This window comes from Eumetopias jubatus, unplaced genomic scaffold, assembly GCF_037043125.1.
Source record: "Eumetopias jubatus isolate StellerSeaLion01/CBP00866 unplaced genomic scaffold, mEumJub1_p1.0 scaffold_2, whole genome shotgun sequence".
Classification (NCBI taxonomy): domain Eukaryota; kingdom Metazoa; phylum Chordata; class Mammalia; order Carnivora; family Otariidae; genus Eumetopias; species Eumetopias jubatus.
In genome coordinates this window covers 122,552,020-122,572,390 of record NW_028274808.1, presented here as the reverse complement: position 1 = coordinate 122,572,390, position 20,371 = coordinate 122,552,020, and the positions used below count along the sequence as shown (strand labels likewise).

Here is a 20,371-nt window from a genome sequence, read left to right as displayed (position 1 = left end):
TTATGCCCTCCTTTCTCCCTCTGCATTAAAATATTTTTTCCATGAAGGCAAAGATCTTATATGTCTTGTCCACATCTATGTTCCTAAAAACCTAGAGCTGCTCATGCTAAACCCTCAATAAATATATGCTGAATGAATGAATGAATGAATGAACTGGATAAGGGCTTAAAATTATTTAGAAAGTAAGGGAGAGCTAACATTGTGTGAAACTTAGTATAAATTATAGTATATTCTTTTTTTAAGATTTTAATTATTTATTTGAGAAAGAGAGAGTAAGTTAGAGAGAGCACAAGCAGGAGGAGTGGCAGAGGGAGAAGAAGAAGGCTCCCCGCTGAGCAGGGAACCTAATTCAGGGCTCAATCCCAGGACCCCGGGATAATGACCTGAGCTGAAGGCAGACACTTAACTGACTGAGCCACCCAGCTGCCCCAATTATAGTATATTCTAACTCAGTTTTCAACATGCACTTGTCTTAACATTGTCTAAGAGCTTCAAAAAATATAGATACTTGGGCCCCACTCCACAATAATTAATTCATAATATCTAGGGGTGGGGACTTGACACTGGCATTTTTTCAAGTTCTCTAGCTGATTCTAAGAAGTTTTCTAAGCCAGGACTGAGAAACACTGATTTTACGCATATAATTCTGGATCTACTAGCAAATGGCAAAATCTAGTTATAATAATGATCCAATAATACCGTTCTAAAGAGGAAAGGGATACCTTTATGATGAAGCTTGAAGCAAAATCTTTTAGCAAAATAAACTCACCCTAGTATGTACCTTCTAAGAATACTGACAACACAACAGATATTTTACAATGATGTTAAAAATAACCTCCATCCCAAAGAGAATTTGAGCAATTTAAGCTTCAAAGAAAATCAAGATGGGGCGTCTGGGTGGCTCAGTCAGTTAAGCATCCAAATCTTGATTTCAGCTCAGGTCATGATCTCAGGGTCTTGAGATGGAGCCCCGAGTCAGGCTCACCGTTGTTCCTGGAGCCTGCTTAAGATTCTGTCTCTCTCCCCTTGCCCCTCCCCCTGCCCCCGCTCACAAGCTCACAAGTGCATGCTCTCTTTCTCTCTCTCTCTCTCTCAAAGAAAGAAAGAAAAGAAAAAAGAAAATCCAGATACTCATGACAAAAACAGAAACAGGAAATGGAAGAGAATAAATAGCTGCCCCAAGAAGTTAAAAATATCTTTTTTTTTTCATCTTCCTCAATCCACTAAATTAACTTTAAGAGCCAGCTGAAAGTTTAATTCCTTCAAAACTTTATCTGCCTAACTTTATCACTGGAGTTGTGTTTTACAATACTTATATTCTATTTGTCTGGAATTAGAGCAAATGAAGAAGTTACAAGAATTAATTGGATTTGGCTGCATTAAAATGAAAAATAGCAATAAGAAATCCAAGTGGAAATGTCAGAGAGGCAACTGTACATTTATATGAGGTCAAGAGAGAGGATGGGTTATAGATATAAGTGACCCACTGTGTCCCTGAATTATACAACAGCTTCTACTACTTGATGGTGTAATGATGGGAGTATAGTTTTAAACTCTCAATTAAGATTACAGTGGATGATAATAGGTAATTCCAAGTGTTTACTGTTCCCAATCATCATTAATATTGCACCATATATCTACACATGATGGATTAAATAATAAAAAAATCCTCATTCAATATAGGAGCATAGTTTTTAAATGTAATAAATATCACACAGAATCAATGGGTTTCAAATTTTAAAACTGCTAATGCATACATAAAACCCAAATTTTCTACACAATCTCATCCTAAATTTGAAATTTAACTGTGAATATTTTAAATTTAATAGGCAATTTAAATGAACAAGTTGAACACAAATTTTAACATTTACAATAATGTAATTTTTAGGTTTGTTTCCTGTTTTGCAGTGTTTATTTTAATCAAAAATAACAAAATTATCATTGAAAATCCTGAGAATATTGAAGCTCAAATCAGCTATACTTTAGAACAGGTACTAAAAATAAAACCTCCAAAATTTATAACAGTATAAGATCAGGTCTACACATGAAAGATAATCAATTCTTTGAAATGATTTATCTAAATTGGATATATACAATACCTGATACCAACAAGCAAAAAAACCTCTACAGTTATTTTCACAGTAATCTCTATCTGAGAGCAAACTCTTATCTCAAGTTAAGTTGATGCTTATCATATAGTCCTAGAAATTATGTTTAGGGAAAACACAACTAAACTGATGATTCTCTGAAGCCCAATTAGAACCACTGTAATTAATGGTGGCTCACCACCACTATGAAAAAAATTAGCACACTGAACTAACTTAAAAAATAAATGGGATAGGTTACCAAGAAAATAAAGTGCTAGGTCAGGAAAGAATTTTGGAAATAGAACAAATTAAGAAAATCTGAACACACATTGAACACTGGCAAACAATAAGTGACTTTCATATTTTTCTATTTTTATGTAGACTTATCTTCATGTGAAAATGTTGGGGTTCAGAGTGAATGGTCAAGAAATAATTCTTGCGATGCAAAAAGGTGGTTTTATTAAAGCATGGGGATAGGACCCATGGGCAGAAAGAGCTGCCCTGGGGTTGCAAGGGGTGACTGATTATATACTTTCAAGTTGGGAGGGGGTTAGGGATAGCTTAAGTCTCTAAAGAATTTGGAAGCAAGGTTTCCAGACCTTGAGGAGGCTAGCTATTGTTGGGAAAAGGTCATGTATTACTGTCTAATAAAACCTAAGTCATGGGACCCTTCAGATGTATATCAGTAGGCCATATGTTTGAGGGATGATTGCCAACATGTATCTTGGGGAGGAGAAGATAGAGATAAAGGAAGATCCCAAAGGAATTTTTATATGTTAAAGGAAATTTACAGGATCCTGGAGGTGGGATAATGTTAAGCTAAAATTGCCTTTTGCCTTCGGCAAAGTATTAACATCAAGACAGTTGAGTTTCTTCAGGAAGGTCACTCTGCCTATCTCAAGGGCTTGTCAACGGGCTGTAAGTTGTAAGGACATTTAAGTTTTTTTCTTTTGCCTTTGTTTCCCACATCAATCTTACCCAGCTAAGAAAAATTCAAAACATAAAAAAGTTTAGATACGTGGTAGCCTTTGAAAATAAGTAAAATAAATTTAATATTTAAAAAGTATATTCAGGGGCAGCTGGCTGGCTCAGTTGTTAAGGCATGAGACTCTTGGTCTAAGGGTTTTGAGTTCAAGTCCCACATTGGGCACGAAGCCTACTTTTAAAAAAATTTTTTTAATAAAACTTAAAAAAAATAAAGTAAAAGGTATAGTCATATTCATGTAAAGATACATCCAACAAGTTATATTGATACAGAGAATAAAAATACCCTCAAACAGCCTTTTATTTCAGAAAATATAGGCACAAAAACACCACAACTAGATTACATGCAAGTTATAACATAAAACATAAATCTATTTTCTCAGCTTTTTTTCAACTTTTATGTAGATAATACCAAGTGTTCCTTTTAGACTATGTATCAATTTGACAAGGATTTCATCTCCTTTTTAGGTTCATTAAATATTTCATAATTACATTATTCTTCCTTTAAGGTAAATACTGCTTATAAGAAAAAAGAGAATCTTCTGATTTATATTCTTCCTTAAATGTCAAACTATATGCTGAGAACCTAGTATGTACCTAGTATGATACAAACCAGAAATAACAACAATGAAAACAGACTATCCACCTTTAAGAAATAAATAATCTGTGTAAAGTTAAGACAAATTAAAATCAACTTCAAAGCAATGGTCTTAAATGTGTGACAGTGGTCCACGGCAAAATTAAGATTTAAAAAAAATTCTTGAATAATGATATTCATAAAAGGCTCATTAGAAGATTGAGAAAAAATTACTAACCTCCCATTTAATGCCCATCTTTTCTTTCAAAAAGTAACTTTCCTACTGACACTAAAAATTCATATATTATGGTTCATAAAAACACATTTCAAAACACTTGGAAGTAATTGTTGCAAATAATGAAGATGTTCCAAATAAAGCTGAATCTGCAACCTCTGATAAATTCTATCTCCTGATATTGAAAGAGCCTGCAGATAAAATGGTGTGTATTACTAAGAATATTTTAATGCATTAAGGAAAACTCTACAGATATCACAAAGTGACGATGGGTCACTCCTTCCACATACACACACAAAAAGTTGATCACAGGCTGATCCATAAAGAAAGACTAAATTTTTAATACATTGAAATAATTGAATATAGAATATATTCTTTTTTTTAAGATTTTATTTATTTATTTGAGAGAGAGAGAATGAGAGATAGAGAGCACGAGAGGGAAGAGGGTCAGAGGGAGAAGCAGACTCCCCGACAAGCAGGGAGCCCGATGTGGGACTCGATCCGGGGTCTCCAGGATCATGACCTGAGCCAAAGGCAGTCGCTTAACCAACTGAGCCACCCAGGCGCCCTATAGAATATTTTCTATTTTTCATAATGGAACCAAGCTTGAAAGAATGACAATTCAAAAAAAAGCCAACTTTATAAAAATTAAATAGCACTCATCTAAATTGGTCAAATAAAAGTGTGAATTAATACTTTAAGCTAAGTGAAAATTAAAAACAACATAAAATGTGAGGAATACAGCTAAGCAGTATATGAAGGAAATTTATTGCTTTAAAAATACATATAATCAAAAAGAAGCCAAAAATCATTGTTGAGCTTCGATTTCAAGACACTAGAAAAAGAAAAACAAATCAAACCTAGGAAAAGCACAAAGAAAAATTATAAAGAAAATCAATGAAATAGAAAATATAGAACAGAGAAAATCAACAAAGTCAAAAGTTTTCTTTAAAAAAAGATTATAAATACTGATAAACTTCTAGTAAGATTGATTACAGAAAAAAAGAAGGAAGGAAGAGAGGGAGATTGGGAGGGAAGGAGGGAGGGAGGGAGAGGGGAGAAAACACAAATTACTAATATCAGGGGGGAAAGAAGGGGCATCACTATAAATCTTATAAACAAAAAGACGGGAATATTATGATTAAACAAATATATTTGCCAATTTGGAAGAAGTGGATATATTTCTCTAAAAGTTGAATTAATAAAAGCAGACAAAAGAAAAAATACAAAATATAAATAGTCCAATATCTATTAAGGTATATAAAACAGGTTTTATTATTATTTAGGTATGTCAAGGTGAACAGATTGAGAGATGACTCTTTGAAACAAAGTTTGTTAAAAGTTTGTTATACTCACAGATCCCAGTGTCATAGGGGGTCACACAGAAAAGCACCAAGATTGGTGGGGAGGCAGAAAGGGGAAAATATGGATGAGAGCCTTTACTGTGGTTTCCACAGGAAGAACAGTGAGGCAGGGTATGCAGGTTTAGGATTGGTTAATTTGAGTACTTTCAGCAGACTCTTAAGCATAGTGGGCTCTTCCTTGTCTGGTTACCTGTCCTTGGGATGATTAAAGTCAGCAAATAAAGGCTCCTAGTGTGAGAACCCCATAGAGTAGGTGGTTGATGGTGAGCTCTGGATTGGTAGTTTGCATAAGAAAGGAACACTTGCAGGAGAGTCATTTGCTATCTCCAGTAATTGGCTGATCCTGGAATGGGCAGTCTCTCCAAGGTCAACAAGACCCCAGATGACAAATCATCAGAAACACACGTTTAATAGATAAGGGTATTGAATCCTTCCTTTAAAACCCTCCCACAAGTAAAATCTCAGCTCTAGAAGGCTTTTTTTTTTTCCTAGAAGGCTTTAACAGTGAATCCTTACAAACATTTAAGGAAGAATAAATCAATCTTGCAAAAAATAAATAAACTGAGAGAATAGGAGGAAAAAGAACACTTTACTCTCTTTTAAGGACAGAGTATAACCTTGACTTCAAAACGTTAAAAAGGTCATTACAAGAAAGGACCTCATCTGTCTTCCCTGTCAATAATTCTATCACCAGTACTGCCCTCCTTGGACTTAGAGAATGGTTTATTTACTGTTACAGTATTCTAGACATTACTCCTGATCAAGGAACTTATTTCACAGTAAAAGAAATGTAGCATCAGGCTTGTGCTCACAGAATTCACTAGGTCTAACATACCGTCATCAGTTAAAAGCAGCCAATCTAAAAGAATAGAAGGGCTTGCTGAAAACTCAATTAAGGTGCCAGTTGCGAGACAAGGCCTTGGGAGGACAGGGTTTAAGCATACATGGTGCTCCATATGCAATATATATCAAGTACCCCTTGTCATTATTTCACCAATAACACACACAATGTTTGCCTGCTGTCTCCATAACTTTGAGCTCTACTTATTTATAAGTCTTGATTCCCAAGAGAGGAATGCTTCCACTTAGAGACACAACTCTGATTCTACAGAATTGAAAGTTCAGTGTCAACTAGCATTTTGGGCTACTGATGCTACTGAAACAAAGTCGAGGTTACTCTACTGACTGTGGTGATTTGTCATAATTAACAAGTGAAATCTGAATTGCTGATACACAGTGAAGGCAGGAAAAACTTTTTGGGGCACTCTTCGAGATTCCTCTTAATATTTCTATCTCCAATAGAAGATTTTTAGAAAATCATATCAACCAAAAAAGGAAGAATCATTAAGTGTTCATCTCCTTCAAAAATGAAGATTTGGTCTTCCATTAGGTAAAGAACCCTCAGCAACTGACACACTGATTGAGGGCAAAGGAAACATGGAGAGGGTGGCAGAAGAAAGAAGTCAGAAATATCATCTACAGCCATGGCAGCTATTCATATAAATTTCCTTCTCTCTCTCTCTCTCTCTCTCTCTCTCTCTCTCTCTCTGTGTGTGTGTGTGTGTGTGTGTGTGTGTGTGTGTTAACTATTTTCATCTTCCTTCTTCTCCTTCTCCTTCTCATTTTCTAAAAGTTTTATAAGAAGGCACCTGGGTGGCTCAGTCAGTTAAGCTACGGACTCTTGATTTCAGCTCAAGTCATGTCAGGGTTGTGAGAGTGAGCCTGCACTGGACTCCACACTCAGCGGGGAGTCTGCTGGAGAGTCTCTCTCCATCTCCCTCTCTCCCAACCCTGCCACCTCCCCCTCCCCCCAACTCATGAGCATGCTCTCTCTCTCTCAAATAAATAAATGTTTTTTAAAAAGAAGTTAACAAAGTATGATTCAGTATGTAGGTAACAAATACCGTACATTAACAATTTATGACAGTATTTAGATAACAAAATATTTAGATAGGCTATGACTAAATTTGGCCAGAGATGAAGACAATCACTGTTGGAAACTTGTATCTCCTCATTTAGGAGAATGAAAAAACTTTTGTTATACAAAAGATAGTTGTACCATATTAAGCAGAAACATAGAGTTGTTTGGAATATCATGTGGAAATTCACATGTAAGTAAAAAGATGCATATGAATACTAAGTGGTCAAGGGAGTGAAATGTACCAGATTTTCAGCTATTTATTGTCCTAGCTCCAAACCTGGGAATCTTCAAACTGTATTTGTCAGATGACTCCCTGTTGGGTTCAGCCAACAGGAGATACTAGAGGGTACTGGAAAGGCTGGTGAATGAAGGGATTTCTTCCTATGTATTTGCTTCTTAACTGGAAAGCAGCAATTCCTTCCCATAGTAGCAAACAAATTTGTGTAGCTACAATTTTTCCAACATGATTCCACTTCAGTTTTCCTAATGTCACTCTGTACCCCCTCAAATATTACAACATAAATACTTCTTCCCATTATCTCTTCTCTTTATACTCCTCATATCTCTGACCTTTTCCCTTTCCCCTTTTTTTATATTTTTCTATCAATGTCATTTTAACTTACACGAAGCTGATAGAGTTTTCCATATTTGTTCCCTATGTATTTGTGAGGATGATACTAATATAACATTACTTAGTGACTACATTTTAAATTTATGTGATGGAAAAACACCTTTTCCCTTAGACATTTGTAATAATACAATGGGACTATTGTTTGTCTGTAAAAATGCCAACATAAGGACCATTAGTACATACTTTTGTATATAATGATGACCAGGTCCTCAAAAGTTTAATGTTGTGAATTGGTCAAAAGATGTCTGTGTTAACTGTCAGTGAGATTTCTATAAATGAATCCAGTGTACCTCCTCTTCATCAGTGGAGGCAATTTTGAAAAGAGATGAATTCTCAAACATTTAAATACACTGACACAGGGGTGCCTGGGTGGCTCAGTCGTTAAGTGTCTGCCTCCAGCTCAGATCATGATCCCAGGGTCCTGGGATGGAGCCCTGCATCAGGCTCCCTGCTCCGTGGGAAGCCTGTTTCTCCCTCTCCCTCTCCCCCGTTTGTGATCCTGCTCTCACTGTGTCTCTCTCTGTCAAATAAATAAATAAATAAATAAATAAATAAATAAATAAATAAATACATTGACACAAGGTTTACTCCTCATGAATATATGAGTCCTAAGTAAGATAATTGGACATTTTAAGTCGATTTCTAAATGTCATGTTTCATTAGTCACAAATTTATTATAAAGAGGTTTTAATGGTATTAATGACAGCATTTTTATACCATATGTAGGGTTGCACATGTAGTCATGTTGGCTTCAAGGATTTAAATGATGGAGTTATAGTCTAGTCATTTCCATGTCACTTGTAACATACTTTCTCTTTTTTTTATCACCCCATAAGCTACAACATAATGACTGGTTGATAGAAAATGTGGGAATCAGTTTCGGATGATGCCACAAATATAGCAATATTTAAACCTCAGAGATTATCTAGAATATGAGTCATTTTGCTGTTGTTCATTTTAAATAATCATGACACCTTCAAAGTCAGGACAGATTTCATTCTCAAAACACATGAAAGTGCAAAATTTTTTGAGCAACCAAAGAGTAAAGATAAAATCATTTCTTCATGAAGTTATTATTTACTTCTGAGACCTATGTAGGGCAATCAAAAATAGCTAAAACTGTAGAATACCATTCTTCTCACAACCTGTGTAAGTACTGACAGCACCCAATCAAAATGCAAACTATTAGAATCTGGCTTATCCCAATGTATCTGGCTCAGGAGTTGCCTTCACTATTCTTTCTCTGCTCTGATGAAGATGGTATCCAACAGCACCTATTCTTGCTGCTTGCATATCAAACCCATTTTCTGAACTAATGAGGTCAGATGATTATATGAAAATGTATATAGACTTCAAAATGTAATGGAAATACACAAAGTATCTAAGTGCACTGTGACCAAATCACTCTCCAATGTGTCAGAAATCATTGGCCTAAATCCTTCACTTGCATTAATGGGCCTATATTCAGAAAATTCATTTTAATGTTCTCTCCCTCACCAATGATTGGGTGAAGGATACGATGCCAACAAGCAAACTAACCAACAAAATAAACTCCAAAAACTGCAAAAATTAAAGCACTTTATATGTTCCAGTGAGAAATTATAAAAAAGATTGAGGGTAATATAGTTTAGTCAGAATAACTTTGATTCTTGTGAAATAGTTCATCTGAAACCCATTTCCAATATATTTTTACTATCTTCAGGGTCCCAAGGGTCTGATCTTACTTTTGAGCTCCTGAGACACTAGCACCAGCTGAGCTATGCCTCCTCTTCAGAGGGTTGAATCCCAGCAAGAAAAGTTCTCTCCAACCTTTCAAGTTTTAATAATTCCACCGAGTCCCTTTATTCCCCAAGGCCTAAAAATGGTGGCACTGATTGCCTGTGTTACTATTTCCAAGATACTTTAGTGTTCCCTCTTTGCCTTTTCAGTTCTCCAATATACATGATCCCTTATATTATCTGTCTCAAAATAACTAGTGCAGTTCTATGTCCTGACTAGATCCTGACTGATATAGGCCCTCTCTGCCTAAATATACCATTATAACTTTCTTTTTTTTTAAATTTTATTTATTTGAGAGAGAGAAAGAGCATGGGGGTGGGGGAGGATCAGAGAGAGGGAGAGGCAGACTCCCCACTGAGCAGGGAGCCTGACATAGGACTCCATCCCAGGACCTCGAGACCATGACCTGAGCCAAAGGCGAAAGAGTTGGCCACTTAACCAACTGAGGTGCTCCCCAGTTTCCTCATTTTTTTTTTAAGATTTTATTTATTTATTTATTCATGAAAGACAGAGAGAGAAAGAGAGAGAGAAAGACAGAGGGAGAAGCAGTCTCCCAAGGAGCATGGAGCCCGACGCGGGACTCGATCCCAGGACCCTGGGATCATGACCTGAGCCGAAGGCAGACGCTTAACCACCTGAGCCACCCAGGCGCCAGTTTCCTCTTTTTTAAAAATGACCATAATTGTAGTATTCAAATGAGTTACTATATATTTGGAATGGTGCCTGGTTTAAAACAAGCACTATATAAGCATTAGCTCTTATTTTTATTAATAAAATTAATTTTATTGTGGCTCAGTCGTTAAGCATCTGCCTTCGGCTCAGGTCATGATCCCAGGGTCCTAGGTTCGAGCCCTGCATCGGGCTTCCTGCTCAGCCAGGAGCCTGCTTCTCCCTCTCCCACTGCTTGTGTTCCGCTCCAGCTGTCTCTCTCTCTGTGTCAAATAAATAAATAAAATCTTTAAAAAATAATAATAAATTAAATTAAATTAATTTTGTTAATATCTGTGACAGATGTTTTGTGTTTTTTAACAATTCACATCATTAAATGAATTATAAAATGTAACAGATTCTCAGGGGTAATTCCTCTAATATACCTTCAAAACCAAAGTGCCCAACACCAGTAACTTCTCTCAAATCCTCTGGTAGGTAGGAAAGGTAGATTTATTTGCATTTAACTTTTAAGCTGTACAGCTTACCCTTTGGGGTTTTAACTGTATTAATGAATCTTCTTTGAGACTACCCACTATGAGAGGTCTAAGGCTTTGTTTCATTCCCTGGAGGGCTTGGAGGCTATAAAAATTAAAATTCAATGTCATATGGTTTGGCAAAGGTCCTTAGGGTAAAAGTGAACTTCAGTGCTCTGCCACTCCGGGGCCCTCCTTAATTTAGTCTTTAGCCTGTGTACTCCTAATTTCTTCCTAATTCTTGGAAGCACTCATGAATATATTTGTTTCTATTTAATCTAGAATTTTGGTTGTTTGCAGAGAATGGGTCAGTCTAGGTACCAGTAGATCATGCCATTCCAAATACATACTCACCATTAACTCATGAGTACTATTTTTATTTTTATTTTAAAATAATATGTTCACAGTATAAGTAAAAATCAAATCATATATGAGTCTAAAATACACAGTAAAATTGTCCTCTTTGATCTCTCTCTAGTTCCATTTCCAGAAATAATTTATTTTAACAACAATTGGGTTTCTTAGAGGGTTTTTTTTATTTACCATTACAAACTTAATATAAGAACTTCTACTGTAATTTGTCAATTTTTGACATCTCTTGACTCTGTGTACTATAAGAAATTTGGCACGTTTTACTGCATCCCAACCTTTCACTTCTTGCTTTTGTTTTATTGATATTAAGTTTTCTAACATTTATACTTTTATATTATAACTAAGTCCTCTGCAATTTGAATAGATTGATCTAAAACCACTTCTGTTTTTCTATTAAAACAGAAATTCGAATATCATGGTTATTCCTTATCAAACCAACTAGTGTGGCCAAACACATAGAGAAGTAAATGAAATTCTGCCACCAAATCCATGACTCCTCAAGAATGACCCATGAATGAGCTAAAAATGCCCTCTTTATTAATTTTTTTCATTTTACTTCATCCAGGAAATGCTCAGTTTCTGTTCTCTAGGGGTATATCATCCGTCATTTCCCTTTTTATATTTTGCTGGAGCATCTTTATACATGGAAATGTAGAAGTACTAAACTTTCTGATCTCTTGCATACCAGAAAATTATTCTCTTGACTCATTTAATTGGATTTATATTGTATAAAGGCAGAATTCTATATCCAAATTGATTTCCTCTTGGAAATTCAAGAAAGTGTTATTCCATCATCTCCCAGCTCTGAAATGTTGCCAATGCTGCTGGGAAAGTGTTGGATATCAGTATGTTTCTCGTTCCTCTGTAGGTGACCCAGTTACTTTTCTCTGTGGAAGCTTCAAGGGTATTTTAATTCTAGTCTTCTGAAAATGCAAAGCTATGTGAAAGGGATGTATGTCTTTTAAAATTCATCTTCCTTGGTATTATGTTCAGTTCTTCTAATTGAAGACTTCTGTCTTTATTCATTTCAGGATAATTTATTGTTTTTTATATCAAATACTCCTAACTACTATGCCCAATAAACAGATGTTTGGCTTGTTTCTAGCCTCCATTTATCATATTTTCAATCTCTTTGTCTTTTTATATTAAACTAATGCTATGTTGTAGTTTAAAAAAAAATCTATTTCATTGGGACCATGTAAAAGGAAGAGAGATGTATGTATATGTCTTTCATATGAAACCAGAAGCCTGAGTTTTTAAATATTTTTATGTGAAACATATAAAATGTTGAAAATCAAACTTACACCCTTTAAAATGTAGGCAGTAAATTTTCTAATATTTTTACTGTAAGTGAAAATTATAAAATTAATTCCATTACTTTATAAATTTGAAATCAATTTTGATCTGGGATCAATAGTTTGGATTTTTCATGAGATATATTTTATACACCTACATATTTGAAGGGTATTTTATATGCAGAAAAGTTTCTAAAACCAAAGTATTCTATGTAATTAAACTATTTTGCTTCTTGGGTAAGCAAAGTCCCACCCAATACTTTAAATTCCAAATGTTTCATGTCAAAAAACAACAATACTAAAACAGGAGTTTCCAGATCCAGTGAGAGACCAAGTTAAAAGAGAAAAATGTAAATTAAGTAAAAGCAGTTGATAAAGTAACTGATCTTTCTTTAGGGCACGTCACCATCTTGTTTCTCTACAAACATTTAGCACATACATATGCAGTCCTATGGGTACCTTCAGAGATTTGCATTTTTTCCTAGTAGCTATAATATCATGATAGAAATAACTATGAATCCACTAAATATTCTTATGCTTAAAAACTTTATACTAGTAATAAATTACCTCTGACATACTTCACAGTGGATCCTAATGTGTATAATGACTCACTTGAGAAACAAACACAACCATAAAACTCAAGATAAAGAAATGATCTATTAAAACAAGGCATTTTAAAAAAACATTTATTTTACAATTATGAGAATCTCTTACATGTCAAGAACACTGCTGGATGATTTTAACTGTCTTTGAACTTACAACTACAAAAAAAATCATAAAACCTAATGCTAATTCTGACCCCATCGACCAATGTCTTTGAAAAAAAATAAGATTCAATAAACTGATATCTCGGAAAAAAATAAGCCCATTTCTGATGATTCTCACCAAATTAATCCCTATGATTTCTTAGACATTCACAGCTATATTAATTTAATTAGCTTTGCATTTGTCCTTTCTTTAAACTAGTTCTTCTTAATTTTATACTAGTTACTTCACCACTGAAAACATTATAAATGAACTCCTGGCATTGTACACCTACTAGAATTTTATTTCAGCAAGCAGTGCTACTTCTCAAGTTGATGGCTACACTTTAAAACCTGGTTGATGAGTTTGTTTTACTAATATGTTATTAATATCTTATTAATTTCTTATTAATTTCAGCCCAATGTCTATAAAAATTCATTTTAACAATACCTGTACATGGAAGTCTAACTTTTTAACTGCAAATTTCAAATTGATCTTTTAGTAAATTTATTCTGAATGAATAAATATTCATTGTTAAATTTCATCTGCTTTGCTTATTTCAACTTATTCAATATTAGGTATTTATAAAAAATGGAAATTTAGTTAGAAAAATTCATAGCAACAGTTTAAAATACAGATTAACATGGATTAAAGAAAAGCCCTGAATGAAGAGTCTTAGGTTGCAAGACAGATTCAAATTGAAAAGAAAAAATTTACACTTATGAATAAACTGAGGTGAACCTAAAGTAAACCTTTCACTTCATACCCAAAATGATTATGATTTCCTATATGTCCTAAAAACAAATGTTCTCTAACCCTACAGAAGCTGTCCCATATAATAGTCTCTCACAGAGCAATGCTGGACTTCTACTTAGCCTCAAGAATTTTGGCTGAACTTTAAAAATATGGAAGTATCATGCTCACCAAAGATGTTACAACAGGCTACCAGGTACGTCTCTCAGATCCTAATATACTGTTCATGTTATACAGTCTCCTCCATGATTTCTAGATTACAAATAAGTTTGGATATAGAGGAGTCTTCTTACCATATCTGACAGTTTAGTAGATCTTTGTGTTTTTGACAGGAAAGCAGCATAGCGGTTAGTCAAGTTAGGTAGTTCATCAGAAATTCCACCAACCTGTGAGTTCCAAAAAGCATATTGAAGGAAGGGATAAAAAGAGTATATCATTTCTATTTATCAATTCAAGTGGCACAATAAGTAATAAATTTGCAAGAAAGTACATCAATGTTGCTCTATCATTAAATAGAGATAGGCATATTCATTAAAAATTTTAAATGGGATATAGGAGAAAAAGACTTTAAGTCAATGAGATATAAAAATGAAAAAAGAGTTAATTATATGGAACTCTAGAAAAGTAGGATGGATCTACATACATTATTTAAACACATTAAGAGTGAGTTATTACCTATACTGTGATGTCAAATTCAGACATCAATTTTTGTTGTTTCATAACATATATGAGATATTTAGCCATATAGTATTACTTGTTAGTATTTGATTACTAATACATAAAATAAATATATATTAACAGTAACTATTTAAATTGATTATGTGGAAATCCTTGATTAATAAATTTTCTAAGCAGAATGATCCACACTCTTTTGAATATTGTAATTCCTTATATGTATTGAGGATGCAAATTAATAGGCTACATGAAGCTGGTAATGTAAAATTTTAATTAGCAATTAAGTAATCCTTGTGATATTATACTCTGATTCATCATACAATTTACTCATTTGCATTCATTTAATATTTTAAACTCTATAACCAGTAGTAGCATTCTCTGTGTATACAAAAAGGGATGAGAATTTATTTTTCCATTTTTATATACTTCAGTTTTTATTTCAGAATTTGACATTCATATTTAATAATTCAGAATGCAATACCTAGTAAAATAATTAGATATCTCTTTCTTTGTTCACTTTATGAGGAAAATTAATCTACTAAAAAATCCATCCTTCACATACTATATCTTTAAAACTACATGCCTCTCTAACCTAAATGCTGAAGTTGGTGCTTCTCTACTCTTCTCCTAATATTATTCCTACCTAGTCACTCAAAAGAAAACAGGTTTTATCACTTTCAAAAACAGAAAAATCAGTCACATCTTATGAAAGCCTTCAAATATAGAACATCTGAGCCAGCATTATTATTTTGTATAGGTTTTATATTTACTGATGCTGAAAAAATAATTCACTTTTATAATAAATTTTATTATTATCATGTACGTGGTACTAGAAATTATAGCAAAGAGAAATTCAAAAGCATTTTGCAACTTTTTAAAAGATTTTATTTATTTATTTGAGAGAGAGAGAGCACACACACAAGTAGTGGGGAAGGGCAGAGGGAGAAAGAGACTCTCCACCAAGCAGGGAGCTGGATGCAGGGCACAATCCCAGAACCCTGAGATCATGACCTGAGCTGAAGGCAGACACTAAACCAACTGAGCCATCCAGGCACCCACATTTTGCAATTTTTACTGTTTATGGGTAGAAGTTCAGAAAATGCATCAGTCATTGGATGACTTTGGCTTTAGAGGGAATAAGTTTGCAGAAGATCACATTTTTACCAAAAATAATTGAAATCCAGATAAAATATAAGAAAATCTTATTTTTAAAGGCCTCATACAGTTGTGGATGCTTCTAACATTGAGCTGTCAGCATAGACAAGAGGGGCTAAGATTCTAAAGAGGGTAGAACCTCTGAAAGGTAAGCTATCACTCTGTAGGATACTTTTTCCCTGGTGGCATTTACTCATAAAGGCAACAGAGAAAGAATTTGGGTTTAGACCTCGCAGAGGTTGCTGTTAAAGAACTGAGAAAAAGCTTATTGTGGTCTTATTAAGTTTTGCCATTAAAAATGGCAAAATTGCAGGTTTGAGGAGCCTCAAAACACATGATCTGTTTCCCCATGAAGCTCTTTGCCAGAGGATAAGAGATGGGGTGATGCTAAAAATCTAAGCCAAAACACAGATGCATTAAAGATTGAAGTTCAGAAGCTGACAGAGAGGGGTCTTGAAACACATCAGGCTTGGAGCTGAAATCCCTAGAGGACTACACTTAGGAAAATGAACAAGCCAGAGGTAAATTAAGCCCTAGAAAAAATATAATCACTGTAATTCATGATTGGATTAAGGTGATCTCTGACTTCTATCCGCCTTGCAAAGGAAAGTATAAAATCTCTCTAGTAGAAGGTAACACCATTTAAAGTCCCTATATTGCATGCAATATCTGGCATTTTATTAAAAATTAGGGGGCATGCTGAAAGATAGACATGCATGATCAAAACTCAAGAAAAAAATAACAGAAAATAACAACAGGCTAATAGGTAATCCAGATATTGGAGTTAGTACACAGAACTTTAAAATAAGTATAATTAATGTGTTCAAGAAAACAGAAGAAAAAAATGAAAAACGAGAGTTAAAAACATGGAGAATTTCTCCTGAGAAGTGAAATCTTTGGAAAGATTTAAATAGAATTCATTTTAGAACTGAAAAATAGGATAATCTGAAATTAAAAACTTAGGTCAGCGTAATAGCAATTGAAACACAGTTTTTAAAAAAAATTAGTTAATTGAAAGATATGTCTGAAGAAAATATCTAAACAAAAGCAAAGAGAGAGTCCAAGATGCAGAGAAGTAGGAGAACTTAGTTTTGCCTGGTCCTAGGAATTCAGCTAGATAGCCATCAAATCATTCCGAACACCTGTGAACTCAACCAGAGATCTAGGAAAAAAATGGCTGCAACATGATCTGTTTCCCCATGAAGCCCCTTTCTCCCCCAGAAAGAGCAGCTCGGATGCATGCCACAGGAGTCTGCAGAGCTTGGAGACTCAAAGCAGGGTCTCATGCCTGAGATACAAACATTCAGTCACAGGCTGGAGAGCACAGAGAGCAGATGGAGACCAGGGAGACAGGAGTGATGTTATAACTGCTTTCCCTTGAGGGTGCACCAAGGTGGGACCCAGAGCTTTTGGCTCTGGGGCTGGAGACTGGGAGGGTGCCATTTTCATTCTCATCCTCTAAAGCAGCACAGAAAGCCTTCAGGGAACAAAAGCCACATAGAGCAATCCAGAGCCAATTACTTAGCCTGGCCCCTGGCAAGAGTGGTGCAATTCCGACCGGGGAAAAGAGACTTGTGAATCAATGCAAAAGGCCCCTCCCCAGAATATTAGCATGAATATCAAGCCAAGAACAAGTTTACCAATCATTGAGAATTGCAAAACTCTAGCACCACAGAAATATAGAATACAGAATTCATGGTTTATTTGCTATAATTCTATAGTCTTTCACTTTTAATTTTTTCCTCTTTCCTTTTTCAACCAATTTCTTATTTTATCCACTCTTTTTTAATCTAATTTTCATTTTTACAGTTACATTCTATCTTTTCATTATATTTAATTTTATTTTTGTATATATATAAGTTTTTCTTTCTTTATGATTTTGGGACACAATTTCTTCTAACAGACCAAAATACACCCAGAATGTAGTGTATGTCTCTGTTCACTTCACCTCTCTCATCATATTCTCTCTTTTTCTCTTCTTCTTCTGTTTTGTTTTGTAACAGTCTTTTTAAATTTTCACCTTTACAGTTACAATCTAATGTTTCAATGTACTCAATTTTATTTTTGCATAAATACAAGTTTTTCTTTCCTTACAATTTTGAGATGTAGTTTCTTTTAACAAACCAACCAAAATACACTCAGGATATAGTGTATTGCTCTGTTCTGTCCACCTGTTTATATTCCTCCTTTTTTTTTTTGTCTTTTAATTTTCATTTTTACACATGGTATTTAACTTTATTCTTGTACATATATAAGTTTTTCTTTCTTTACAATTTTAGGATCTAGTTTTCTAACAAACAGACCAAAATACACACAGGATCCAGTGTACTGCACTGTTCTGTTCACCTCTCTGATTATATTCTCTCTTTTTCTTTCTTTTAATTTTTTTTTTTCCTGTTTCGGTCTCTTCTGATTTGTTTAGTGTGTATTTCTCTGGGGTTGTGGTTGCCATTTTAGTTTTTGTTCTCTCGTTCATCTATTCTTCTCTGGACATAATGACAAGATGGAAAACTCACCTCAAAAAAGAGAACAAAAGGCAGTACTGACTGCCAAGGACATAATCAGTATGGAAATAAGTAAGATGTTGGAACTAAAGTTCAGAATAACGATTATAAAGATACAAGCTGGGCTTGAAAAAAGCATAGAAGAAACTAGAGAATCCCTTTCTGGAGAAATAAAAGAACTAAAATCTAACCAAGTCGAAATCAAAAAGGCTATTAATGAGGTGCAATCAAAAATGGAGGCTCTAACTGCTAGGATAATGAGACAGAAGAGAGAATTAGTGATATAGAAGACCAAATGATGCAGAATAAAGAAGCTAAGAAAAAGAGAGATAAACAACTACTTGATCACAGGGGGAGAATTCAAGAGAAAAGTGATACTATAAGACAAAACAATATTAAAATAATTGGGATCCCAGAAGAAGAAGGAGAGAGGGACAGAAGGTATATTGGAGCAAATTAGAGCAGAGAACTCCTAATCTGGAGAGGGAAACAGGCACTCAAGTCCCGGAGGAACAGAAAACTACCCTCAAAATCAATAAAAATATGTCAACACCTCAGCATATAATAGTGAAACTTGCAAATCTCAGAGACAAACAGAAAACCCTGAAAGCAGCTTGGGACAAGAGGTACCTAACAAATACACAGGGTAGAAACATTAGACTGTCAGGAGACCTATCCACAGAGACCTGACAGACCAGAAAGGATGAGCACGATATATTCAGGATGGTAAATGAGAAAAATATGCAGCCAAGAATACTTTATCATGCTAGGATGTCATTAAAATAGGAGAGAAAAAGCTTCCAGGACAAACAGAAACTCAAAGAATTTGGATCACCAAACCAGCCCTACAAGAAATATTGAAAGGGATCCTTTAAGGAAAGAGAGAGCCCAAGAGTAACATAGACCAGAAAGGAACAGAGACAACAAAAGTAATAGGGACTTTACAGGAAATATAATGGCATTAAATTCATATCTTTCAGTAGTTACTCTGTAAATGCACTAAATGCCCCAATCCAAAGACACAGGGTATCAGACTGGATAAAAAAGCAAGACCCATAGATAGGCTGTCTGCAGGAGATTCATTTTATACCCAAAGACATTTCCAAATTTAAAGTAAGGGAGTGGAAAACCACTTATCACCATAATGGACATCAAAAGAAAGCTGGGATGGCAATCCTTATATCAGACAAATTAGATTTTAAACCAAAGACTGTAATAAGAGATGAGGAAGGACACTATATCACAATTAAAGGGTCTACCCAACAAGAAGATCTAACAATTGTAACTATCTATGCCCTTAACATGGGAGCAGCCAATTATATGAGCCAGTTAATAACAAAATCAAAGAAACACAGTGATAATAATATAATAATAGCAGAGGACTTTAACTCCCCACTCACTACAATGGACAGATCATCTAAGCAGTTCAAAAAGGAAACAGGGCTTTGAATAACACATTGGACCAGATGGACATCACAGATTTATTCAGAACATTCCATCCTAAAGTAACAGAATACACATTCTTCTCAAGTGCACATGGAACATTCTCCAAATAGATCACATACTGGGTCACAAATCAGGTCTCAACTAATACCAAAAGATGGGGATCATTCCCTGCATATTTTCAGGCCACAAGGTTTCAAAACTAGAACTCAATCACAAGAGGAAAGTCAGAAAGAACTCAAATATATGGAGGCTAAAGAGCATCCTACTAAAGAATGAATGGGTCAACCAGGAAATTAAAGAACCTAAAAAATTCATGGAAACAAATGAAAATGAAAGCACAGCTGTTCAAAACCTTTGGGATGCAGCAAAGGTGGTCCTAAGAGGGAAGTATATAGCAATACAAGCCTTTCTCAAGAAACAAGAAAGGTCTCAAATACAGAACCTAACCTTACACCTAAAAGAGCTGGAGAAAGAACAGCAAATAAAGCCTAACCCCAGCAGGAGAAGAGACATAATAAAGATCAGAACAGAAATCAATGAAATAGAAACCAAAAGAACAGTAGAACAGATCAATGAAACTAGGAGCTGGTTCTTTGAAAGAATTAGTCAGATTGGTAAACCCCTGGCCAGACTTAGCAAAAAGAAAAGAGAAAGGTCCCAAATAA

General features: G+C 34.7%; 1 protein-coding gene across 1 annotated transcript in view; it reads right to left on the bottom strand.

Annotated features, from left to right (window-relative positions):
* Window positions 1–20,371, bottom strand: part of STPG2 (sperm tail PG-rich repeat containing 2) — a 517,945-nt gene that overhangs the window by 348,234 nt on the left and 149,340 nt on the right. Inside the window, exon 10 of the mRNA XM_088020218.1 lies at window positions 14,220–14,312. Within this exon, the coding sequence (XP_087876344.1) occupies window positions 14,220–14,312 (93 nt within the window). The remainder of the gene's footprint in view (window positions 1–14,219; window positions 14,313–20,371) is intronic.